The sequence below is a fragment of the Xenopus tropicalis genome, chromosome 4, assembly GCF_000004195.4.
Source record: "Xenopus tropicalis strain Nigerian chromosome 4, UCB_Xtro_10.0, whole genome shotgun sequence".
Taxonomy (NCBI): Eukaryota; Metazoa; Chordata; class Amphibia; order Anura; family Pipidae; genus Xenopus; species Xenopus tropicalis.
The window spans coordinates 1196057-1222801 of record NC_030680.2 but is presented as its reverse complement, the minus strand read 5'-3'; the positions used below and the strand labels follow the sequence as shown (position 1 = coordinate 1222801).

At 54.5% G+C, this 26745-nt stretch overlaps 2 protein-coding genes across 4 annotated transcripts in view; both read right to left on the bottom strand.

The window, feature by feature from the left end:
- Positions 1-2021: 2021 nt before the first annotated feature.
- On the bottom strand, positions 2022-5713 carry LOC116410223 (potassium inwardly rectifying channel subfamily J member 11). Its single transcript, XM_031900333.1, has one exon. The coding sequence runs from the start codon at positions 5351-5353 to the stop codon at positions 4184-4186; it is 1170 nt and encodes a 389-aa protein (XP_031756193.1). The 5' UTR covers positions 5354-5713; the 3' UTR covers positions 2022-4183.
- Positions 5714-14114: 8401 nt separating this feature from the next.
- abcc8 (ATP binding cassette subfamily C member 8) overlaps positions 14115-26745 on the bottom strand; it is a 70619-nt gene continuing 57988 nt past the window's right edge. For all 3 annotated transcript variants that reach the window (XM_031900330.1, XM_031900332.1, XM_031900331.1), the window contains 14 exons: positions 25409-25575; positions 24480-24549; positions 23523-23680; positions 22111-22203; positions 21498-21600; positions 21287-21400; positions 20629-20749; positions 20422-20552; positions 19951-20029; positions 19557-19665; positions 18968-19071; positions 18662-18795; positions 17171-17233; positions 14115-14318 (listed from right to left, as the gene is read on the bottom strand). In XM_031900330.1, coding sequence (XP_031756190.1) covers positions 14181-14318; positions 17171-17233; positions 18662-18795; positions 18968-19071; positions 19557-19665; positions 19951-20029; positions 20422-20552; positions 20629-20749; positions 21287-21400; positions 21498-21600; positions 22111-22203; positions 23523-23680; positions 24480-24549; positions 25409-25575 — 1584 coding nt within the window. In that variant the 3' untranslated portion in view covers positions 14115-14180. The remainder of the gene's footprint in view (positions 14319-17170; positions 17234-18661; positions 18796-18967; positions 19072-19556; positions 19666-19950; positions 20030-20421; positions 20553-20628; positions 20750-21286; positions 21401-21497; positions 21601-22110; positions 22204-23522; positions 23681-24479; positions 24550-25408; positions 25576-26745) is intronic.

Below are 26745 nucleotides of genomic sequence, written 5' to 3'. Positions count from 1 at the left end.
CCCACACCCTCCTCTGATTGGCCGCCCCCATCCCCTGTGCCCCCCCGTGTTTCTGCCCAATCTCAATATATTAACAGTTTGGTCGGTTGCTCTGTGTCTTCTCCTTTGTGTTTGAAGGGTTAAACCCCTGTGGGGCAATTTCTGTATAAAATATAAATTACAGGGATACTTTCCCTTTAAGGCAGGATCTCCCCTTACACTGCAGGTTCCGACTGTCTGAATAATTGATGGGGATTGAGTCGCAGCCTTGAAACTGCTGAGAACATCGGTTGCCAGGGAAATATTCCTGGGGCCACACTGGGGCGTTATTGCCCCCCTGATACATGCCCTGAGCCAACTGCCCCAACCAGAGCCACATTCTGGCCCCAGGATGCCCCCGGCCCCTCTCCTGCCCCCTCTGTCCTGTATGCATTGCCATTGGCTGCTGAGCTTGTGTAGTTGAACAACATCCCACCTTCTGCTTGATCCTGATACCATAGAGCTGATATCATGTTCATCAGTGTATAGACAGGCGGGGGGTTAGGGGCCATAGAGCTGATATCATGTTCATCAGTGTATAGACAGGCGGGGGGTTAGGGGCCATAGAGCTGATATCATGTACATCAGTGTATAGACAGGCGGGGGGTTAGGGGCCATAGAGCTGATATCATGTTCATCAGTGTATAGACAGGCGGGGGGTTAGGGGCCATAGAGCTGATATCATGTACATCAGTGTATAGACAGGCGGGGGGTTAGGGGCCATAGAGCTGATATCATGTTCATCAGTGTATAGACAGGCGGGGGGTTAGGGGCCATAGAGCTGATATCATGTACATCAGTGTATAGACAGGCGGGGGGTTAGGGGCCATAGAGCTGATATCATGTTCATCAGTGTATAGACAGGCGGGGGGTTAGGGGCCATAGAGCTGATATCATGTACATCAGTGTATAGACAGGCGGGGGGTTAGGGGCCATAGAGCTGATATCATGTTCATCAGTGTATAGACAGGCGGGGGTTAGGGGCCATAGAGCTGATATCATGTACATCAGTGTATAGACAGGCGGGGGGTTAGGGGCCATAGAGCTGATATCATGTACATCAGTGTATAGACAGGCGGGGGGTTAGGGGCAGATGGGAAGTTCCAGGGCTGATCCCCTCCTCAGGGAATAGTAAGAACAAACCCAGGGAATTCCTGAAAGTCCCATTGGCCATAACTGGGCACTGAGGGGAAAACCCCCGGGAATGGTATATTCCACCCAATGCCCCACCTACCCCCTGTACCCGCTGTACCCCCTGCCCCCGTCTCTCACTGCCCTTTGTACCAATATCACCGGGTCACAATATTCCCACTGGATTCAGTGTCACCGAGGGATTTACCCCCATGACCCCGCGCAAAGTACCCACCTGTATCCAGAGCTTCTCTCTTCCATTTCCAGATTATAGATTCCTCAGTGACTGCTAATATCCTTATCATTTACAGTAGGGGGTACATTATCCCTTATAATACATGAGTGATACTCAGAGTTCCCTGTATAACTCAGCCTGCAGCCTTGTGCCTTTATATGGGGGGCACAGAACCCCTCAGTGACTGCTAATATCCTTATCATTTACAGTAGGGGGTACATTATCCCTTATAATACATGAGTGATACTCAGAGTTCCCTGTATAACTCAGCCTGCAGCCTTGTGCCTTTATATGGGTACAGAACCCCTCAGTGACTGCTAATATCCTTATCATTTACAGTAGGGGGTACATTATCCCTTATAATACATGAGTGATACTCAGAGTTCCCTGTATAACTCAGCCTGCAGCCTTGTGCCTTTATATGGGGGGCACAGAACCCCTCAGTGACTGCTAATATCCTTATCATTTACAGTAGGGGGTACATTATCCCTTATAATACATGAGTGATACTCAGAGTTCCCTGTATAACTCGGGGGAAGGAAATGTCGGGGGAACCTGTGTGTTTGTTTAGTAAATAACTCGGGGGGGGGCGAAATGAACCCCAAAAATCCACATGTCACAATAAAACAAATGGGGGGGCCGTTTATTAAAAGAGTTTATTGGATCCGCGGGTTTTGCATATAAATCACAGATTTCCCATAATATAAAAGTCACATGCGGCGGGTTCTGCCCCGGGGGGGGGGGGGCAGGGGGGGTATTTGCTCCTTTAAGACATTCAGTAACACTTTCTATATTTATCTCCCCCCCCCCCAAACTGCCCCGCCCAGTGCCAGCTGCTCCCCCCCCAGTTCAGCAAATAGGAGGGGAATTAAAGGGGAAGTGGCGCTGCTTGTAACAAACCATTTCTGGGGGGGGGGGGTTATTATATATCACATTATAGGGAAATAACGGGGGGGGGCACATCCCTCACTTGTTGCCCCTCCCTGACCTGAACAGCAGGAAGATACAATGAACTGAACGGATTTACTTCCCCTTTAAATGGGACACTGCAGTCACATGACCATTATCCCCATTATATTATTATTATTGCCGATTCCCGCATCGCTGCTGAGCTTCCTTATCCCTTTCCCTCGTTCCATCGGCCGCAGGTCTCGCCGGGCAGCAGTGCTGCAAATGGTCACATGGGCACCAGCATTAAAGGGGCCGGCGCATTTTTTTAAAAGTGAAACAATTTCCCCTTTAAACCCCACAATTTGACCCGATATCCCTGAAACTCTGTACATAGAGCACTAGGAGGGGTCTTCTGGGGGGGCTCCCGGGGGGTTAAACAGAGCAGTAGGTTGTGGGGGGGGGGCAATCTATCTCCTTGGAGCTGACTGCTGGGGGTTAAACAGAGCAGTAGGTTGTGGGGGGGCAATCTGACTGCTGGGGGTTAAACAGAGCAGTATCGGGGGGGGGGGCAACTTGTCTCCTTGGAGCTGACTGCTGGGGGTTAAACAGAGCAGTATGGGGGGGCAGATTTGTCTCCTTGGAGCTGACTGCTGGGGGTTAAACACAGCAGTATGGGGGGGGAAATCTGCCTGCTGGGGGTTAAACAGAGCAGTATGGGGGGGACAACTTGTCTCCTTGGAGCTGACTGCTGGGGGTTAAACAGAGCAGTAAGTTGTGGGGGGCAATCTGACTGCTGGGGGTTAAACAGAGCAGTAAGTTGTGGGGGGGCAATCTGACTGCTGGGGGTTAAACAGAGCAGTATGGGGGGGGCAACTTGTCTCCTTGGAGCTGACTGCTGGGGGTTAAACAGAGCAGTAAGTTGTGGGGGGCAATCTGACTGCTGGGGTTAAACAGAGCAGTAAGTTGTGGGGGGGCAATCTGACTGCTGGGGGTTAAACAGAGCAGTATGGGGGGGGCAACTTGTCTCCTTGGAGCTGACTGCTGGGGGTTAAACAGAGCAGTATGGGGGGGGGCAACTTGTCTCCTTGGAGCTGACTGCTGGGGGTTAAACAGAGCAGTATGGGGGGGGCAACTTGTCTCCTTGGAGCTGACTGCTGGGGGTTAAACAGAGCAGTATGGGGGGGGCAACTTGTCTCCTTGGAGCTGACTGCTGGGGGTTAAACAGAGCAGTATGGGGGGGGGGCAACTTGTCTCCTTGGAGCTGACTGCTGGGGGTTAAACAGAGCAGTATGGGGGGGGCAACTTGTCTCCTTGGAGCTGACTGCTGGGGGTTAAACAGAGCAGTATGGGGGGGGGGGCAACTTGTCTCCTTGGAGCTGACTGCTGGGGGTTAAACAGAGCAGTATGGGGGGGGCAACTTGTCTCCTTGGAGCTGACTGCTGGGGGTTAAACAGAGCAGTATGGGGGGGGCAACTTGTCTCCTTGGAGCTGACTGCTGGGGGTTAAACAGAGCAGTATGGGGGGGGGGGCAACTTGTCTCCTTGGAGCTGACTGCTGGGGGTTAAACAGACAGTATGGGGGGGGGCAATCTGCCTGCTGGGGGGGCTGTAAATAGCTCCGGGTGTCAAGGAGCCGAATTCCACACGGGGTGCAACGCTGTCGCCGCTGATCCCAGGAATAAAGGGAAAGTTGCGCAAAGGTGGAATTTCAAGGGTAACTAAACCGCTGAGATTATAAAAGTGAATAAAAGGGTAAGTGCTTCCAGTCATGATATGAAATTCTGCATAAATACCTGATCCACTCCAACACTATTGGCTGCTCCCAATTGCATATAAAGTATCACTTGCCCCTGGGGGGGGTACAAGTCAGTCCTTTGTAAATAAGGCAAATCCCACCGGGGTGGGGGGGTCAGGAAGGTTCCTCAAACAGGGTGAACTTTGGTTTTGCCCCCCTCACAGTCATATTCCTCCTCCGGACTGTGCTCCTGGGGGAGAACTTGATGTTGTCCAGGGCGCTCCGATCCTCCTCCAGTTCCCTGGGGGTGCAATGGGGGGTCGGGGCGATGACCGTGTTGCCAAATTTCGAGTAATCGACGCAATATCTGCCGTCCTCCTCGGCCACGATGGGGACGAACCTCTGCCCCCAGCGAATCTCATCGGCCAGGTAGGACGTCCTCGCCTGGGTGGTTATCCCCGTGGTCTCCACCACCCCCTCCAGGATGACGATGATCTCCAGGTCTTCATGGTGGGTGAGGTGGTTGGGGGAGATGTCGTACAGGGGGCTGTCTCTGGTGATCGTGTGGCAGATGATGAGGGGGGAGACCAGGAAGATCCCATTGGTGCTGATTGGGTTCTCCATCTGGATATCAATTTGGTTGAGAGGTAGAACTTCACCTTCTTGGCTGCTGGACTTCCTCACCACCTGCATACGGATGGTGGCACTGATAATCATACTCTTCCTCAGGTCGCCCACCCGGAACATGAAGCAGAGCTTGCCGTTCCTCAGGGCAATGACGGCGTGCTTGCTGAAGATGAGGGTCTCGGCTCTGCGGTGGGCTTGGGCGGTCTTCATGAAGATACAACCCAACATGATGGCGTTGATGACCAAGCCGACGATGTTCTGGATGATGAGCACCAGGATGGCAGAGGGGCACTCTTCCGTGACCATCCGACCCCCAAAGCCAATGGTGACCTGCACCTCAATGGAGAACAGGAAGGCGGCGGTGAAGGACTGGACGCTGGTCACACAGGGCACGAAGCCCTCCTCGTTGGTGTCCAGGTCGCCGTGGGCAAAGGCAATGAGCCACCAGATCATGCCAAAGAGCAGCCAGGTGCAGAGGAAGGACATGGTGAAGATGAGGAGGGTGTAGTGCCACTTGAGGTCCACCACGGTGGTAAATACATCCAGGAGGAACCGGCCCTGCTCCCTGATGTTCTTGTGGGCCACATTACAGGTGCCATTCTTGGCCACAAAGCGAGCCCGTCTCTCCTTGGCTTGGTACTTGGGCTCCGCGATGTCCTCTGCCAATCGGGTAGTGAGCACATACTCCTCGGGGATAATGCCCTTCCTGGAGATCATGGCTGGCCCATAGTATTTGCCCTCGGAGGGGGTAGGAACGGACTCACCGAGGGGCCACTGGTCCCAGGTCTGAGCGGCTCTGAGTCCTGCTGGGTCCGGTCCCGACAGTCAGACCCATCTGCCCACGCCAATCAGTCCGGGGAGAGAGGGGAGGGGTGGGAGGGCACCTCATCGTCAAGGCGCCCACTGAGCGACTACTACCGACTGCGATCGATCTGCGCTGCCATCCTGCTCGGTGAGAAAAGGAAATGTGCGATCTAAAGCCGATAACTGGCGGACAATGAGGCTGCGCCGGGGGGGGACGGGGGGGCTGTTCCTGCTGCACCTGCAGTCTGATGGGAGCTGCGCGTCTGCCGGCGGCCACTGGGGGGCGCACAGGGACAGGCAATCCGGAGTCTAAAGCCCAGCGAGTGAATGGAACAAAAGGAAGGTGTGTGGGGAGGGGGCACGGCCATAGGTGGGCACTGGGGAGGGGGGGGAGCTGGCAGTGAGGGGGGGACTGGCAGTGAGGGGGGGTATCAGGGAATGAGAGAGAGTGAGTGCTGCAGGGGTTAATATTAGATCCCAGGTGCGGAGTGTGTGTGAGGGTCTGGGGCAGAACTGGGGCAACTCAATTATTTACCGGCACCAACGGAACCCGAGTCTGTGTATGGGATCCGGTTTCACCCCCCCCCCCCCATTCCTCCAACTGCGGATTCAATTACTGAGCGGATCCCGTTACATTCAGGGGCCCCCAGAGACCAGGTGCTGCCCCCCAGGAGCTTCCCATTCACTCAATATCCCATGGTGCCTGGGGGGATGGCTATCCTAATAATTATGCTGATGGTGAGATCCCCTTTCCTCCCCTCCCCCAATGTATCACTCATTCCCCCTCTCTGGGTAGGGAATCCCATAACCTGACTGCCCTTACAGTAAGGAACCCCTTCCTATGCTGATGGTGAGATCCCCTTTCCTCCCCACCCCCAATGTATCACTCATTCCCCCTCTCTTGGTAGGGAACCCCATAACCTGACTGCCCTTACAGTAAGGAACCCCTTCCTATGCTGATGGTGAGATCCCCTTTCCTCCCCACCCCCAATGTATCACTCATTCCCCCTCTCTTGGTAGGGAACCCCATAACCTGACTGCCCTTACAGTAAGGAACCCCTTCCTATGCTGATGGTGAGATCCCCTTTCCTCCCCCCCAATGTATCACTCATTCCCCCTCTCTGGGTAGGGAACCCCATAACCTGACTGCCCTTACAGTAAGGAACCCCTTCCTATGCTGATGGTGAGATCCCCTTTCCTCCCCACCCCCAATGTATCACTCATTCCCCCTCTCTGGGTAGGGAATCCCATAACCTGACTGCCCTTACAGTAAGGAACCCCTTCCTATGCTGATGGTGAGATCCCCTTTCCTACCCCTCCCCCCCCCCAATGTATCACTCATTCCCCCTCTCTGGGTAGGGAACCCCATAACCTGACTGCCCTTACAGTAAGGAACCCCTTCCTATGCTGATGGTGAGATCCCCTTTCCTCCCCACCCCCAATGTATCACTCATTCCCCCTCTCTGGGTAGGGAACCCCATAACCTGACTGCCCTTACAGTAAGGAACCCCTTCCTATGCTGATGGTGAGATCCCCTTTCCTCCCCACCCCCAATGTATCACTCATTCCCCCTCTCTGGGTAGGGAACCCCATAACCTGACTGCCCTTACAGTAAGGAACCCCTTCCTATGCTGATGGTGAGATCCCCTTTCCTCCCCACCCCCAATGTATCACTCATTCCCCCTCTCTGGGTAGGGAATCCCATAACCTGACTGCCCTTACAGTAAGGAACCCCTTCCTATGCTGATAGTGAGATCCCCTTTCCTCCCCACCCCCAATGTATCACTCATTCCCCCTCTCTGGGTAGGGAACCCCATAACCTGACTGCCCTTACAGTAAGGAACCCCTTCCTATGCTGATGGTGAGATCCCCTTTCCTCCCCCCCAATGTATCACTCATTCCCCCTCTCTGGGTAGGGAATCCCATAACCTGACTGCCCTTACAGTAAGGAACCCCTTCCTATGCTGATGGTGAGATCCCCTTTCCTCCCCACCCCCAACGTATCACTCATTCCCCCTCTCTTGGTAGGGAATCCCATAACCTGACTGCCCTTACAGTAAGGAACCCCTTCCTATGCTGATGGTGAGATCCCCTTTCCTCCCCACCCTCAACGTATCACTCATTCCCCCTCTCTTGGTAGGGAACCCCATAACCTGACTGCCCTTACAGTAAGGAACCCCTTCCTATGCTGATGGTGAGATCCCCTTTCCTCCCCACCCCCAATGTATCACTCATTCCCCCTCTCTTGGTAGGGAATCCCATAACCTGACTGCCCTTACAGTAAGGAACCCCTTCCTATGCTGATAGTGAGATCCCCTTTCCTCCCCACCCCCAATGTATCACTCATTCCCCCTCTCTGGGTAGGGAACCCCATAACCTGACTGCCCTTACAGTAAGGAACCCCTTCCTATGCTGATGGTGAGATCTCCTTTCCTCCCCACCCCCAATGTATCACTAATTCCCCCATGTGCCATGGCCGTGCCAGTTGGACCCTATGGGGGATTTTATGGCTCTGTTGGAAGAATAGCGCCCCCTCCCTCTGGGCACTGGCTGTACCCTGTGTTATTATATAGTGATATAAAGCCTTGCAGGGAGGTGCTGGGGTTCCCCCTACAGTAGGACTATATTTCCCAGCGTTATATTAAATTCCCATGTTGGAATAGTGTGTGGCCCCTCGGGGACCCAGCAGAGATAACGGACCCCTTTATAATCCCATATAAACCAGAGTGTGAGCCCTTAAGCCCAGATATGGTCCATATGTGATTATTAATAACTGATACAATGAAATCCTGGGTCTTATGGGACGGGGGGGGGGGGGCGCTGATCCAGTCGGTTCCTTTCTGCCGCTTCTCCTTTCATTCCAAGGTCCTTCTGCCCTCGGCCAAATATAATGCAGTCCCGATCCCCCCCCCCCGGTATTGAGCTCAGATATGGGGGGGGGGGCAGTGAGTCCAATGAATAATGTTTCTCCGCGTTAAACAAAAGGAACAAAAGGAACCAGTTTATTTTCAGGGCCATTTAACTGTAGCGCTGCAACAGGGCCCCAGGGACTGCACTGGGGGGGGAGAAGATAATGGCGGGGGCAGGGGGAGAAAGTATGGCGGGGGGGCAGGTAAATAAAATGGGGGGGGGCAGAGGTAGGGTTGGGGCAGGAGGGGGAGAGAAGGGGCATTAGGGAAGGGAGATGGGGGTGAGTGGGGCAGGAGGAAGCAGAGGGGCAAATAAAATCTATTAAGGGCAGATTTACTGCCAATCAGAGTAAGAGAGGGTGGTGTCTCTCTGGGAAAAAATACCCTTATTTTTATTATTATTATTATTATTATAGTCGGATCATTTTGTCCCATTGTACCAGTGGGCAGCAAGTTACATGCCATGGCAGCTAGCCCAAGGAACTGACACTCCAATGATATTCTGCCCCCCAATACACTTGTGCAGGATTGTTACACAGGCTGAGAGGGGATGCTGGGAGTTTTCCTATTAAACATACACGATGTTCCACTGGGCCGGGGTGTTTGTCCCCTTCCCATAGAGATCCGTGTAACACCAGCCCGGCGCTGACAGCCAGAAATGGGATCAGTTCTGTCACAGGTCCGACTGTCTCAGCCCCCAGGAATGTGTCAGACCCCCCCGGCCCATCGGCCAAATATAGGAACCGAGACTCCCAGCAACGTGCAGCTGTCTCTCCCTGCGAGACTACTGGGCCGGGTACTACAGAACCAGACCCGGACTGGCAATCTGTGGGTTCTGGCCAGGGGGGCTGTAAGGTGCCACAGACAGTCACTATTTATTGGGCTGGGGGGGGGCTGTTTGTGCCTCTGGGTACTGGGAATGCCAGGGGGGCTGTAAGGTGCCACAGACAGTCACTATTTATTGGGCTGGGGGGGGCTGTTTGTGCCTCTGGGTACTGGGAATGCCGGGGGGGCTGTAAGGTGCCACAGTCACTCACTATTTATTGGGCTGGGGGGGGGGGGCTGTTTGTGCCTCTGGGTACTGGGAATGCCAGGGGGGCTGTAAGGTGCCACAGACAGTCACTATTTATTGGGCTGGGGGGGGCTGTTTGTGCCTCTGGGTACTGGGAATGCCAGGGGGGCTGTAAAGTGCCACAGACAGTCACTATTTATTGGGCTGGGGGGGCTGTTTGTGCCTCTGGGTACTGGGAATGCCAGGGGGGCTGTAAGGTGCCACAGACAGTCACTAATTATTGGGCTGGGGGGGGGGGGCTGTTTGTGCCTCTGGGTACTGGGAATGCCGGGGGGGCTGTAAGGTGCCACAGACAGTCACTATTTATTGTGCTGGGGGGGCTGTTTGTGCCTCTGGGTACTGGGAATGCCAGGGGGGCTGTAAGGTGCCACAGACAGTCACTATTTATTGGGCTGGGGGGGCTGTTTGTGCCTCTGGGTACTGGGAATGCCAGGGGGGCTATAAGGTGCCACAGACAGTCACTATTTATTGGGCTGGGGGGGCTGTTTGTGCCTCTGGGTACTGGGAATGCCAGGGGGGCTGTAAGGTGCCACAGACAGTCACTATTTATTGGGCTGGGGGGGGCTGTTTGTGCCTCTGGGTACTGGGAATGCCGGGGGGGCTGTAAGGTGCCACAGACAGTCACTATTTATTGGGCTGGGGGGGCTGTTTGTGCCTCTGGGTACTGGGAATGCCAGGGGGGCTGTAAGGTGCCACAGACAGTCACTATTTATTGGGCTGGGGGGGCTGTTTGTGCCTCTGGGTACTGGGAATGCCAGGGGGGCTGTAAGGTGCCACAGACAGTCACTATTTATTGGGCTGGGGGGGGCTGTTTGTGCCTCTGGGTACTGGGAATGCCAGGGGGGCTGTAAGGTGCCACAGACAGTCACTATTTATTGGGCTGGGGGGGGGGCTGTTTGTGCCTCTGGGTACTGGGAATGCCAGGGGGGGGCTGTAAGGTGCCACAGACAGTCACTATTTATTGGGCTGGGGGGGGGGCTGTTTGTGCCTCTGGGTACTGGGAATGCCAGGGGGGGGCTGTAAGGTGCCACAGACAGTCACTATTTATTGGGCTGGGGGGGGGGGCTGTTTGTGCCTCTGGGTACTGGGAATGCCAGGGGGGGGGCTGTAAGGTGCCACAGACAGTCACTATTTATTGGGCTGGGGGGGGGGCTGTTTGTGCCTCTGGGTACTGGGAATGCCAGGGGGGGGCTGTAAGGTGCCACAGACAGTCACTATTTATTGGGCTGGGGGGGGGGCTGTTTGTGCCTCTGGGTACTGGGAATGCCGGGGGGGGCTGTAAGGTGCCACAGACAGTCACTATTTATTGGGCTGGGGGGGGGGGCTGTTTGTGCCTCTGGGTACTGGGAATGCCAGGGGGGGGCTGTAAGGTGCCACAGACAGTCACTATTTATTGGGCTGGGGGGGGGGGCTGTTTGTGCCTCTGGGTACTGGGAATGCCAGGGGGGCTGTAAGGTGCCACAGACAGTCACTATTTATTGGGCTGGGGGGGCTGTTTGTGCCTCTGGGTACTGGGAATGCCAGGGGGGCTGTAAGGTGCCACAGACAGTCACTATTTATTGGGCTGGGGGGGGGGGCTGTTTGTGCCTCTGGGTACTGGGAATGCCGGGGGGGCTGTAAGGTGCCACAGACAGTCACTATTTATTGGGCTGGGGGGGGGGCTGTTTGTGCCTCTGGGTACTGGGAATGCCAGGGGGGGGCTGTAAGGTGCCACAGACAGTCACTATTTATTGGGCTGGGGGGGGGGGGCTGTTTGTGCCTCTGGGTACTGGGAATGCCAGGGGGGCTGTAAGGTGCCACAGACAGTCACTATTTATTGGGCTGGGGGGGGCTGTTTGTGCCTCTGGGTACTGGGAATGCCAGGGTGGGGCTGTAAGGTGCCACAGACAGTCACTATTTATTGGGCTGGGGGGGCTGTTTGTGCCTCTGGGTACTGGGAATGCCAGGGGGGCTGTAAGGTGCCACAGACAGTCACTATTTATTGGGCTGGGGGGCTGTTTGTGCCTCTGGGTACTGGGAATGCCAGGGGGGCTGTAAGGTGCCACAGACAGTCACTATTTATTGGGCTGGGGGGGGGGCTGTTTGTGCCTCTGGGTACTGGGAATGCCAGGGGGGCTGTAAGGTGCCACAGACAGTCACTATTTATTGGGCTGGGGGGCTGTTTGTGCCTCTGGGTACTGGGAATGCCAGGGGGGCTGTAAGGTGCCACAGACAGTCACTATTTATTGGGCTGGGGGGGCTGTTTGTGCCTCTGGGTACTGGGAATGCCAGGGGGGCTGTAAGGTGCCACAGACAGTCACTATTTATTGGGCTGGGGGGGCTGTTTGTGCCTCTGGGTACTGGGAATGCCGGGGGGGCTGTAAGGTGCCACAGACAGTCACTATTTATTGGGCTGGGGGGGCTGTTTGTGCCTCTGGGTACTGGGAATGCCAGGGGGGCTGTAAGGTGCCACAGACAGTCACTATTTATTGGGCTGGGGGGGGGGCTGTTTGTGCCTCTGGGTACTGGGAATGCCAGGGGGGCTGTAAGGTGCCACAGACAGTCACTATTTATTGGGCTGGGGGGGCTGCTAGCTGGGCCCAATAGGACCTACTGGTTCTGCTGTACATGAATTGTGGGTAAGTTGTGCTGCTCCAATAGCCCCGGTGTCGGTACCGGCATTAAGGCCCAAACACCAATACAAACACTGCAATTACCCTGGGGTGGGGCTTTATTTGAGTCCAGTGCTTCCCTGGGTACTGGATCTCCAGCTGCCCCGACCCTCCCTGATTGGCCCAAGTCTGCAGAAAAGGGGGGTACCCCCACTCCGACCCCCTGATGGATTCAGCCACAAGTATCTGGTGGGAATAGTTTCTTAAGAAGTAGTTATGTTTCTATATAGACACCCCTAAAGCTGCCCCCCCCTGAGCATGGGCCCTTAGGTGCCTGTAGAAATGTGCCCCCACCATCAGGGCAAGTCTGGCAGCACCCATGGTCCGTAGCACCCATGCACCCAGTACATCAGGCAGGACCGGCACATTGGCACTACACAAGTAGGGGTGCCACCATTTTTATACCCCCCCCATAAATAACATTGGCATCAGGCATCATTTTCCCGAAGCTTTGGAGCCACAATTCCCACATTCGGCGCCGGGATCAGGTTGTGGAGCTTCTACTGGTTCTGCTGGTACCGCCCAGAATCTGCCGACTCAGGGGAATGGGGCGGGGCTCAGGGTTTCACTGGGTCGTGACTGTATCCCATAATCCCCCGGTGCCACCTGATCTGCTGGTGCCGCCTGTGCCCAGATGGTACCATTGTCACTTAGCGCCGGGGGTCCCGGGGGGGGGCAAGTGATAATTAACCAGATTCACACATTGGGCCCCTGTGCCGTGATTCTTCCTAACGAGATTAATTACCCGTTCATTACAGTTCATCAGGGCACTATAGGTCCTTGTGTTGCCATGGCGATGCCATAATTATACGTTGGTTCAGGGCTGCAAAAGGCTTCGCCCCCTAAAAAATATCTGCTCCCCCTCTCTTTATTCCTCTAACGCTCTTTATCTCTAATTCCCCCTCTATTGCCCCTCAGGCCGGGGGTACATGGAGTACAGGGGGTACAGGGGGTACGTAGGGGATATGGGGTACAGGGGGTACGTAGGGGTACAGGGGATATGGGGGGTACAGGGGACATGGGGAGTACAGGGGTACGTAGGGGATATGGGGGGTACAAGGAGGGGGGTACAAGGAGTACAGGGGATATGGGGGGTACAGGGGATATGGGGAGTACAGGGGGTACGTAGGGGATATGGGGGTACAGGGGATATGGGGGTACAGGTAGTACATAGGGGATATGGGGGGTACAGGCGGTACATAGGGGATAAGGGGGTACAGGGGGTACGAGGGGTACAGGGGATATGGGGGTACAGGCAGTACATAGGGGATATGGGGGGTACAGGGGGTACATAGGGGATATGGGGGTACAGGGGGTACATAGGAGATATGGGGGGTACAGGGGATATGGGGGGTACAGGGGGTACATAGGGGATATGGGGGGTACAGGGGTACGTAGGGGATATGGGGGGTACGGGGGTACAGGGAGTACAGGGGATACGGGGGTACAGGCGGTATATAGGGGATATGGGGATACAGGGAATACAGGGGGTACAGGGGATACGGGGGGTATATAGGGGATATGGGGGTACAGGGAGTACAGGGTATACAGGGGTACAGGCGGTATATAGGGGATATGGGGGTACAGGGAGTACAGGGGATACGGGGGTACAGGCGGTATATGGGGGTACAGGGAGTACAGGGTATACAGGGGTACAGGCGGTATATAGGGGATATGGGGGTACAGGGAGTACAGGGTATACAGGGGGTACAGGGGGTATATAGGGGATATGGGGGTACAGGGAGTACAGGGTATACGGGGGTACAGGCGGTATATAGGGGATATGGGGGTACAGGGAGTACAGGGTATACGGGGGTACAGGCGGTATATAGGGGATATGGGGGTACAGGGAGTACAGGGTATACAGGGGGTACAGGGGGTATATAGGGGATATGGGGGTACAGGGAGTACAGGGTATACAGGGGTACAGGCGGTATATAGGGGATATGGGGGTACAGGGAGTACAGGGTATACAGGGGGTACAGGGGGTAGTACACGGGGGCAAACGGGCGCCATTAATAACCAGGAAGCATTTGTTGTTATGAAATAATCAATACTATTTGTATTTACAGGTTATTTACACGCGTATAAAAGTGGCGGAATTGCACTTATTTGTCGGCCTGTACGTAGGAAGCGAACATGCTGCCCCCCCCCTCCAGCAGCGCCTCCGGCTTGTCGTACTCCATGATGGCCCCCCGCTTCATTACAATCACCAGGTCTGCGTTCAGGATGGTGTGAACCCGATGCTGGGGGGAGAGAAAGGGGGGGCAGTGTCAGTCTGTGGGGGTCTCATTCCTGATCCAGCCAATCCCTAACCCCCCCATATCTATCTCTGGGGGGGCTGTGCTGTTGCCTGGATACCAGTGCTGCCTGCTGAGCTGAGAATCCTGGGATTGGTAATTAAGGGATGAACTGGTTTCCCACCCGCAGTGATACCATCTGCCTCCCTCACTGCCAGCTGGGCACGGGGCACGGAAATGCCCATAAATATGGCGCCCATTCATCTCACTGCCTCAGCTCTACTGACAGGCTCAGTATCACCCTCAGAGAGACATTGGCCACTGCTCTGGGCCACTTCCTCTGGGGAGGAAGATGAGGAAGAGGGATGGGGAGGAAGAGGGACGGAGAGGAACAGGAATGGGGAGGAAGATGAGGAAGAGGAATGGGGAGGAAGATGAGGAAGAGGAATGGGGAGGAAGATGAGGAAGAGGAACGGGGAGGAAGCTGAGGAACAGGGAGGAAGATGAGGAAGAGGAACGGGGAGGAAGATGAGGAAGAGGGATGGGGAGGAAGATGAGGAAGAGGAATGGGGAGGAAGATGAGGAAGAGGAACGGGGAGGAAGATGAGGAAGAGGAACGGGGAGGAAGATGAGGAACAGGGAGGAAGATGAGGAAGAGGAACGGGGAGGAAGATGAGGAAGAGGGATGGGGAGGAAGCAGAAGGAAGTGGAATCGGGAGGAAGATGAAGATGGATAGGGAGGAAGAGGGACGGAGAGGAACAGGAATGGGGAGGAAGATGAGGAAGAGGAATGGGGAGGAAGAGGAACGGGGAGGAAGATGAGGAACAGGGAGGAAGATGAGGAAGAGGAACGGGGAGGAAGATGAGGAAGAGGGATGGGGAGGAAGCAGAAGGAAGTGGAATCGGGAGGAAGATGAAGATGGATAGGGAGGAAGAGGGACGGAGAGGAACAGGAATGGGGAGGAAGATGAGGAAGAGGAATGGGGAGGAAGAGGAACGGGGAGGAAGATGAGGAACAGGGAGGAAGATGAGGAAGAGGAACGGGGAGGAAGATGAGGAAGAGGGATGGGGAGGAAGCAGAAGGAAGTGGAATCGGGAGGAAGATGAAGATGGATAGGGAGGAAGAGGGACGGAGAGGAACAGGAATGGGGAGGAAGATGAGGAAGAGGAATGGGGAGGAAGAGGAACGGGGAGGAAGATGAGGAACAGGGAGGAAGATGAGGAAGAGGAACGGGGAGGAAGATGAGGAAGAGGGATGGGGAGGAAGCAGAAGGAAGTGGAATCGGGAGGAAGATGAAGATGGATAGGGAGGAAGAGGGACGGAGAGGAACAGGAATGGGGAGGAAGATGAGGAAGAGGAATGGGGAGGAAGAGGAACGGGGAGGAAGATGAGGAACAGGGAGGAAGATGAGGAAGAGGAACGGGGAGGAAGATGAGGAAGAGGGATGGGGAGGAAGCAGAAGGAAGTGGAATCGGGAGGAAGATGAAGATGGATAGGGAGGAAGAGGGACGGAGAGGAACAGGAATGGGGAGGAAGATGAGGAAGAGGAATGGGGAGGAAGAGGAACGGGGAGGAAGATGAGGAACAGGGATGAAGATGAGGAAGAGGAACGGGGAGGAAGATGAGGAAGAGGGATGGGGAGGAAGCAGAAGGAAGTGGAATCGGGAGGAAGATGAAGATGGATAGGGAGGAAGAGGGACGGAGAGGAACAGGAATGGGGAGGAAGATGAGGAAGAGGAATGGGGAGGAAGAGGAACGGGGAGGAAGATGAGGAACAGGGATGAAGATGAGGAAGAGGAACGGGGAGGAAGATGAGGAAGAGGGATGGGGAGGAAGCAGAAGGAAGTGGAATCGGGAGGAAGATGAAGATGGATAGGGAGGAAGAGGGACGGAGAGGAACAGGAATGGGGAGGAAGATGAGGAAGAGGAATGGGGAGGAAGAGGAACGGGGAGGAAGATGAGGAACAGGGAGGAAGATGAGGAAGAGGAACGGGGAGGAAGATGAGGAAGAGGAACGGGGAGGAAGATGAGGAAGAGGAACGGGGAGGAAGCAGAAGGAAGTGGAATCGGGAGGAAGATGAAGATGGATAGGGAGGAAGAGGAGGCTGATCTAACTGAGCTAAACCCATACGGCTCTCCATACCCCCCCCATCTGCTTGCTCCCCATTCATCCCCTGCTCCTTACTTCTGCCACCCCCCCAGTCTCTCCCGTGCCCCCCGATACCCAGGGCTGAGGGGCCCCACACTGTAAGATCTCCTGATGTGCCCCCTAAGGTGGGGGATATGGGGCTAATTCGGGCTGCCGGACTGTACCAACAAGCCAATGGGGCCCCCGATCTGACAGAAACCAAAGCTGCCCAATGTTGGTCGGGGCACCCCTCGGGGGAGGGGCCATACAGGGGCAGATAAGCTGGCGAATCAGTTTAAAGGACACAAATCAGCAGCTAAAATCTTCCCGTATATTTGCCCCTCTAGTGGGAGAATCTTGGGGGGCAGCGGGGGCAGGAGAGTGAATGCTGTGAGTGACAGCGCCCCCTGCTGTACGTTCCCCACTGGAGCGATGGGGAGGGAGGAGCCCGCTGGGGCCCATATACAGTATATACACCTATAGGTATAGGCTGTGGGATAAGAAAGAGTTAAGGAACAGGCGGGGGGGGGGCTCCCACTGCTACTGACCCAGATCTTTCTCTCACTGAGGGGGGGGGGGGCAGGGGGCGGGACTCAGATTCAGGCAGGAGATTGGGCCGTGGCTGCAGCATTATAGCATTACAAGATGGACCAATGAGAGGAGCCGGTAGTGTCAGTAACACTGCAGCCCCCCCCCCCCCGGGATTACAGGGGGGTCCCTCACACTTACTGCGATGGTCACCACCGTGCGATCATCAAACGCCGTCATCACCACCTTCTGTAGGATGTTCTCCTGGGGGGAAAGGGGGGATAGAAATCAGCAGAGAAACATTTGGGGTTCCCCTCAGATAGGGGCGTCCCTATTCCCCCCCCCCAACCCAATGGGCCTGAGCTGCTCCCCCATTCTGGGCAGAGAGACTGGCACCCACTGTGCCACATTTATATTCAAGCTGAATTTACCCTTTACCTACTTTTCACTCACTAACTGGGCACTGGCGCTAACCGGGCACTGGCGCTAACTGGGCACTGGCGCTAACCGGGCACTGGCGCTAACCGGGCACTGGCACTAACTGGGCACTGGCACTAACTGGGCACTGGCACTAACTGGGCACTCTGTGCCAGTCTCTGTACCACTCTATATGCTAGTTGCTGTGCCATTCTGTGTCACTCTCTGTAACACTCTATATGCCACTCTGTGCCAGTCTCTGCGCCAGTCTCTGTGCCAGTCTCTGCACCACTCTGCGCCAGTCTCTGTGCCAGTCTCTGCACGTCTCTGCGCCAGTCTCTGCACGTCTCTGCGCCAGTCTCTGTGCCAGTCTCTGCACCACTCTGCGCCAGTCTCTGTGCCAGTCTCTGCACGTCTCTGCACCAGTCTCTGTGCCAGTCTCTGCACGTCTCTGTACGTCTCTGCGCCAGTCTCTGCACCAGTCTCTGTGCCAGTCTCTGCACCAGTCTCTGTGCCAGTCTCTGCACCAGTCTCTGCACCAGTCTCTGCACCAGTCTCTGCACCAGTCTCTGCGCCACTCTGTGCCACTCTCTGTGCCAGCTCCTATCTCTAGAGACAGCTGCCAGTCTCTGCGCCAGTCTGTGTCAGTCTCTGTGCCAGTGCCTATCTCTAGAGACAGCTGCCAGTCTCTGCGCCAGTCTGTGTCAGTCTCTGTGCCAGTGCCTATCTCTAGAGACAGCTGCCAGTCTCTGTGCCACTCTCTGTGCCAGTCTCTGTACCACTCTATATGCCACTCTGTGCCAGTCTCTGTGCCAGCGCCTATCTCTAGAGACAGCTGCCAGTCTCTGCTCCAGTCTGTGTCAGTCTCTGTGCCAGTCTCTGTACCACTCTATATGCCACTCTGTGCCAGTGCCTATCTCTAGAGACAGCTGCCAGTCTCTGCGCCACTCTCTGTGCCAGTCTCTGTACCACTCTGTGCCAGTCTCTGTACCACTCTATATGCCACTCTGTGCCAGTGCCTATCTCTAGAGACAGCTGCCAGTCTCTGCGCCACTCTCTGTGCCAGTCTCTGTACCACTCTGTGCCAGTCTCTGTACCACTCTATATGCCACTCTGTGCCAGTCTCTGTGCCAGCGCCTATCTCTACAGACAGCTGATACCGGAGCGGCCACGTGAGGCCCTAAGTGCTGAGCTGGGGGTTATTAATAGGACCCTTGAGTGCCCCACTCTGAGCCAAGTGCCCCGTTCCTGCCCCCGGGGGGGCACATTACCCACCGTTGCCATGTCTATGGAAGCCGTGGCCTCGTCCATGATGAGGATGCTACTCTTGCGCACGAAGGCTCGGGCCAAACAGAAGAGCTGCCTCTGCCCCACGCTGAAGTTCTCTCCCCCCTCCGTCACCAGCGCGTCTGCAAAAAGCACCAGGGTAACTACCCCCAGGGGCAAATACAGTCCTCATGCCCCCCCCCCCCCGCTGTTAGCCACGTGGCACCATAGTGATGGGCACGGCACATACCAATACGGACCCCGCGGGGGGGACAAGCCCAAATCACATGCATTTTCCATTATTGGCAAACTCACCCAGCCCCCCCGGCAGAACCTTCACTACGTGTTTGAGTTGCGCGATCTCTAGCGCCTCCCACAGCATCGCGTCCGTGCACTTGTTCTCTGGGTCCAGGTTAAACCTGCGGGAACGGTTCTGTATCACTTACTGACCCACTATACATGCAATTATATGGGCCCTGTACTAAGCACAATTCAGCAGGAACAGCCCCCTAAGTTTGCCCATAGCCTGTACAGAGAGATACCATAAAACTATGGCACATAGGGATTCCCCTGTACTAAGCACAATTCAGCAGGAACAGCCCCCTAAGTTTGCCCATAGCCTGTACAGAGAGATACCATAAAACTATGGCACATAGGGATTCCCCTGTACTAAGCACAATTCAGCAGGAACAGCCCCCTAAGTTTGCCCATAGCCTGTACAGAGAGATACCATAAAACTATGGCACATAGGGATTCCCCTGTACTAAGCACAATTCAGCAGGAACAGCCCCCTAAGTTTGCTCATAGCCTGTACAGAGAGATACCATAAAACTATGGCACATAGGGATTCCCCTGTACTAAGCACAATTCAGCAGGAACAGCCCCCACAACCCTACAGACATACCGGATCGTGCCACTGAACAATATGGGGTCCTGCAGGATGATTGACAGTCGAGATCTCAGGGTCTGCAGAGGCAGCTTGGCAATGTCTATCCCATCAATGATGATCCTGCCTGGGGGGGGGCAGACAAAAGTATTGGGGTGTCACAGTGGGGAAAGCAGAAAGGAATTCTGGGAATACAGAAGCCCCCTACAAAAATTGTATTTATACCAATCACTCGCAGGCTCCCGTGGCCCCCAGTGCCGGAGGAAGGGCCCCAGTGACTGTGAGACAGGGGCATTGTTGGGGCAATTTATCAGTAGGTACAATGGGGGCAATATTGAGGCCCCAGTGACTGAGAGAGAGAGGGGCAGGTTTATCAGGAGGGAACAGTCAGAATGGCCAGTTGGCCACTTACCCTGGAACGTATCCACCATTCGGAAGAAGGCCAATGAGAAGGAGGACTTGCCACTCCCAGTCCGACCACAGATCCCAATCTGAGCAAATCAGGGGCAGAAGGAGAGAGGCTTTGATTGGTGGAAACATTCGGAAATACAGTAACAACCCTAATACCCTGGGGGTCTCCCCCATCTCTTGTCCCTCATATAACAGCCAAAAGCCCCTTCCCTTGGATCAACCAGAAGCTGCATGGAAGGGTTGGACCTGATGGATTTATGTCTTTTATCAACCTTAGCTGCCATTCTAGTACCTCTCTAAGCCCCTCCCCCTGCTGGTACCAAACTCCAGTCTGCGTATGTGAGTGTGTGAGTGAGTGTGAGTGGCAGTGTGTGAGTGTGTGAGTGAGTGTGAGTGTGTGAGTGAGTGTGAGTGGCAGTGGGTCAGAACCAGCAGTACAGTGATAGAATACCACAGCCTAACGGAGCAGTACCTTCTGGCCCGGAGTGATGTGGGCATTGACATGCTTCAGAACCGGCTTGAGGGAGGAGTCATAGCGAACACTCAGGTTCTGGATCTGGATTTCCCCATTCTCTGGCCAGTTGGGGGGGATCTGCGTGGGGGCTGTACCAATGGGAGACAGAGGGGGTATTAGAGAGGCTCAGTTGCCCAACAGAACCGGGATCCCCCCGTTACTCACACAGAAGCCCCTTGTAGTTCTCTGGTTCCGTTTTGAGGAGCCCATTGATTCGCTTCACTGCCCCGAGTTGGATCTCCATGTCGGACAAGTTCCGCACCATCCAGTTCAGGTAGTTGGACACCTGCCCAATGAGACGGGGGGGGGCAGTTAGGAACCAAGAGCTTGCAATCAATATTCTGTATAAATCAATACGCTGAGCGGCGCCGGCCCATTACTGCGGCGGAACTGCCCGGATCGGAACAGCAATTCCAGCCTCATATAAAATGCAGATTGGATTAAACCCATGGAATAAATTCTCTCTGGTTCCGACTCATGAATCATTAAAGGGGCGGCGCCATCATTTCTATTCATCATCTTTTCCGCTTTTATTATTTATTCATTAATTGGGGGGGGGGGCTGTACAATAGGGCCAAGCCTCCTCGGGATTGGCTAGAAGCTAATGGGGCCATTGTGGGCCGAACTCTTTTGCCTTTGATTTCACAACAGCCCAGAGCCGGGCTCTGATTGGGCAACTGCAGAACCAATCAAAGCAAATGTCTTATAATAAGAGATATAATATCATTTCTGTGACTTTGCACCCAACTGGTATAATATATATATAAGACATTAGTGGAGGCGGCAGGCAGGGCGGCGCTGCAGAGCAACGTGGGGCAGTTACCATGAGTGCGTAGGTGAGACCCAGTCCCACGAGGCCGGACGACAGGTTGTAGTGCAGCGAGTTGGTGATGGAGGCGACGGCGGCGATTAGCACAACGCAGGCCCCGATATACTCCTGAAATAAAGGGCAAACAAACCTCTAATACATGAGAATCTCAGTTGCAAGGGGAAGTCTTCCCACCCGAAACAGACACAGACAAAGCTGCACTTGCCATTCTCACTTCTAACCAGCGGTTGGCAGCGGTGAGGAACAGGGAGGCGATGTTGTTGGAATCCGTGTGTTCCAGAAGCTTCTGCCGGAAGCGTGGCTCGTACCTACGGACGGACGAGGAAAATGACATTAACCACAGAGACATTTACGTTGCCGGGGCTACTGCCCCTAGCAACCAGAAAGAATCTTGTGTTTCAGATGAGAGTGAATGTAACTATTTGCTATTACAGTCTGCTCTGTATATACTGTCTTCCTCACATTCTGTCTCCCATAATGCACCCTGTGTGGGGCCCCCCCATGCGCACCCCCACCCTGACATCTGCAGGATCCACAGACTGATTGTCCCTAATGTACCCCCATGTTATAAACAGCCACCTCCCCTTGTGCTGCCCCTGGGGAAGCCTTAGTGGGGACACACTGAGTGGGGAGTTGCAGTTCAGCAAGCAATTTTATAACTGCCCCCAAGACTGTTATGTCACCCCCTGAATCATCTCAGATTCCCCCCCCCCCCCGCCCTGGAATGGGTGGGGTTTGTATCAGAGCTGGGGGAAAGCCCTGCCTGGGGTACATCCCAGTTCTCAGGACCCCCCTCCCTCTACCCCAGGGGCAAATACCTGAAAGCTCGGATGGTCGTCAGTCCTTCAACCGTTTCTGCAAAATGGGAGAGAAGGGGGAGCTGCGTGCTGTCCTCCAGCTGCTGCAGGTCTCTGGGGGGGGGGGGGTACAAGCAAAGGGTTAATGGGGCTTGGTATAAAGGGAAAATACACAAGGGATGAACCTTTCCAAGGTACAGAGGAAACCTCAGTGGAAAGAAAGCAAAGTACATGTGGCTCTGTCTCCCCCCGCAGGCCAGTGGGGGCATTACACCGACATGGGGGGCAGTTCCCTTGGTTTCATGCTCTGCAGCAGGACTTGGCCCCCCAGCTGTTACTCTGTGTCACAGGGACAGGATCAGGGTTCATAGAGATGGGGGGGGGAGTTAGGGGAAATTCTACACAATTAACCCCTTCCCTACTGGTCCATAATCACCACAATTTTGTTTTATCTATTGATCTTTATACCCACAACGTGCAAGGAAAATGCCCCCCCCCCATATGTCCCTTGGAGAAAGAAAGTCAATATAGCTACATAGGGCATATTATATTATTACATTAATATACAGTAATAGCAAGAGATAGGAAATTAAAAAATAACGGTTAACCTGCTTTTTGTTTCTAGGCAGCACTGACCCTAGCAACTAGACAGTGGCAGAAAAGTTTTACAAAAACACAGAAAAGTTAAAATAAGACCAACCGCAAACTATTACTGGGTAAATTAGCGTAAAAGCTTTTTTCAGCATTAATATCCCCTTTAATACAGACTTATCCATCTGGAGGGCCACAGTATTCCAGTGGGGTTAGTGGCCCCGGGACTGCTATAGGGCCCCATGGATATATGGGTGCAACATAACTGTGGGTGCAACATAAGTAACATAACTGGGCCCAAGAATGTGGGGGACAATGGCATAACCAAAGGGGGAGCAGACCCCATGGGGGGCCCAATGGGGACATACAGGATATATCTCCATTCTGATTGGCTGATAAATGTGGGGCCCGGGCTACTGAGATGGGAATATGAAATAATGAGCCCCTTGCATAGAGATTAGTGGGGCAGCAGCCTGGGGTCTCTCCGCAAAGCTGGGTCTGTGGTACCAACAATAGAATAGATAGGGGCGGACCCTTCTATGACCAAGGGGGGGAGGGGGGTATTTTGCCACATTGTGATGTCATTTTGCCCCATTTGTGCCTCTGTCACTTTGTCACTAATTTAGGCACAAAAAGGTCTGAAATAGAATCAGCGCCAAACTGTACATTGGGCTCCGTGGTGCCAGAATAGCAGCAAAGCAGGTGTCAGTGTCGGGGGTATTTACCCAGCTGGGCTCATGAGCTCCCATTCCTGGGGCAAATGGACTGGGGCTGGAGAGTTTGGAGAATGTTGCCCCCTGGGCCCAACTTACAGTCTAACCAAAAGGCACTGGGCCCGTTACCTGGACGCCACGCGGAAGTATTTCTGGATGAAGTAACAGATGATGGCGAGGGGCACCAGGGAGATGAGGAAGACGGGGGTCACGTAGGAGATGACGGCGAGAGCGGAGACGCATAGCAACGTGGAGCGGCTCAGACATTCCAGGGTGGCCGGGATGTGCTGGGGGAACAGGGAAAAAAGCTCTCAGAACTGGGAATTAGAACCGACTGAGCCGGGATTAACGGGGCGACTCCCGTGCCTGTGGGTCTGACACTAAAGCACTAATATCCCCTACATGGCAAATACATAAGATTCCGGGGTAGACATTGATATTCTGAGGCAATTTGCAATTGGTCTTCACTGTTTTTTTTTTTGTATGGTTTTTCAGCTTTGTGTTCAGCAGCTCTCCATTTGGTATTTTAGCAGCCTTTCTGGTTGCTAGGGTCTTATTTACCCTAGCAACCAGGCAGCGGTTTAAACAAGAGATGGGAATATGAATAGGGGAGGGGCTGCATAGAAAGATAAGGAATAAAAAGTAACAATAACAATAAAACTGGGGCCTCACAGAGCAATAGGGTTTGGCTGCCGGGGTCAGTGACCCCCATTTGAAAGCTGCAAAGAGGCAGAAGAAGAAGGGAAAATAAATAATGAAGACCAATTGCAAAGTTGCTTAGAATTGACCATTCAGCATTCCCCACATATAAATGTGACTCTCAGAACCTCCCTGGGCCCCTGAGCCTGGGGCCCCCATACTGGGCCTGTGATTTAATCACCCCCGGGGGGGCGGGTATTATTTCCCCCCATTTCATTTGGCCAGAGATTAGCGGTGATTCGTTGCTATGAGGGATTTAGCACAAAGCGGCCGAGAAAATCTCTTTATTCCATCAGTTCCCTGAGTTACGGGGCCCATTAATGTGAGAGATAAAGCCCTAATGGAAAATATAAATAAATCCCCCCCCCGGGCCCATCCCCCACTTACCTGGTCTATTGTATTGAAGTCGGCAGAGAAGCGGTTCAGGATGCTGCCCAGGGGGGTCGTCTCAAAGAACCTGCAATAAATGGTCCCACACACATTAGCTCCGCCCCTTACTGGGGGGGTTCAAGGGTAAGTGGGACCCTTCCTACAGTTATATATTCCCAGATTAAACAGAATAACCCCAATGCCCCAACACTCGGCCCTATTGCCCCAACACTCGGCTCTATGGCCCCAACACTCGGCTCTATGGCCCCAACACTCGGCTCTATGGCCCCAACACTCGGCCCTATTGCCCCGATACTCGGCCCTATTGCCCCGATACTCGGCCCTATTGCCCCGATACTCGGCCCTATTGCCCCGATACTCGGCCCTATTGCCCCAACACTCGGCCCTATTGCCCCAATACTCGGCTCTATGGCCCCAACACTCGGCTCTATGGCCCCAACACTCGGCTCTATGGCCCCAACACTCGGCAGGGATAGAGGGATACAGAGATACAAGGGATAGAATATAATACAGAAGAGATACACTGTAACACAACAGGGACACAATGTAACACAACAGGGACACAATGTAACACAATAGGGACACAATGTAACACAACAGGGACACAATGTCACACAACAGGGACACAATGTAACACAATAGGGACACAATGTAACACAACAGGGACACAATGTAACACAACAGGGACACAAAGTCACACAACAGGGACACAATGTAACACAACAGGGACACAATGTAACACAACAAGGACAAAATGTAACACAGCAGGGGCACAATGTAACACAATAGGGACACAATGTACCACAACAGGGACACAATGTAACACAACAGGGACAAAATGTAACACAGCAGGGGCACAATGTAACACAATAGGGATACAATGTAACACAATAGGGACACAATGTACCAATCACAGCCGCACTCACCTCATCGGGGCTAAGATGATGGCATTGAGGAGGCTGCTGTGCAGTTTCTTGGCCACCCGGAGGCCGGTCCATTCCACAGCAATGGAGGTCGCCAGACACATAATGATCCCCACGCAGGAGAGGATGCTGAACGCCATCGAGTACGGCGAGTGATCAAAGCGGCAGGTCTGGGGGGGGGGCAATAGGGTATGTATTAATGGCAGCGCAGTACCCACAATCCCTCTCCCTGACTTGAGTAAAGTCATGTGACCTTTAAAAGTGTTTCCCTGCAAGTTATTGCCCCATTCTAGGCTCATGGGGGGAACTTAGTTAGTGGCCTCATACTAAGAGATAAATATAGTTTTGATGGTACCAGGGGTCCCAGTATCAGTTCTGCTTTCGGCCCAGTGTCCCAGTATCCCAGTGTCCCAGTGCCCCAATGTCCCAGGTGTCCCAGCGTCCCAGTGCCCCAGTGTCCCAATGCCCCAGCATCCCAGTGCCCCAGTATCCCAGCGTCCCAGTGCCCCAGTGTCCCAATGCCCCAGCATCCCAGTGCCCCAGTATCCCAGTGTCCCAGTGCCCCAGCACCCCAGTGTCCCAGCGCCCCAGTGTCCCAATGCCCCAGCACCCCAGTGTCCCAATGCCCCAGCACCCCAGTGTCCCAATGCCCCAGCACCCCAGTGTCCTAATGCCCCAGCGCCCCAGTGTCCCAATGCCCCAGCACCCCAGTGTCCCAATGCCCCAGCACCCCAGTGTCCTAATGCTCCAGTGCCCCAGTGTCCCAGCTACCCAGTGTCCCAATGCCCCAGTGTCCCAGCTACCCAGTGTCCCAATGCCCCAGTGTCCCAATTCCCCAGCACCTCAGTGCCCCAGTTTTCCAATGCCCCAGCACCCCAGTATCCCAATACCCCAGTGTCCCAGCACCCCAGTGTCACAATGCCCCAGCACCCCAGTGTCCCAGCTCCCCAGTGTCCCACTATCCCAGTACCCCAGTGTCCCAGCTCCCCAGTGTCCCAATGCCCCAATACTCCAGGGTCCCAATATCCCAGTGTCCCAGCACCCCAGTGTCCCAGCTCCCAAGTGTCCCAATGCCCCAGTGTCCCAATGCCCCAGTGTTCCAGTGTCCCAATGCCCCAGCGCCCCAATGCCCCAGTGACCCATTATCCCAGTGGCCCAGCGCCCTGGTGCCCCAGTGTCCCAGTATCCCAGTGCCCCAGCGCCCCGGTGCCCCAGTCTCCCAGTATCCCAGTGCCCCAGTATCCCAGTGCCCCAATGCCCCAGTGCCCCAATGTCCCGGTGTCCCAGTCTCCCAGTATCCCAGTGCCCCAGTATCTCAGTGCCCCAATGCCCCAGCGCCC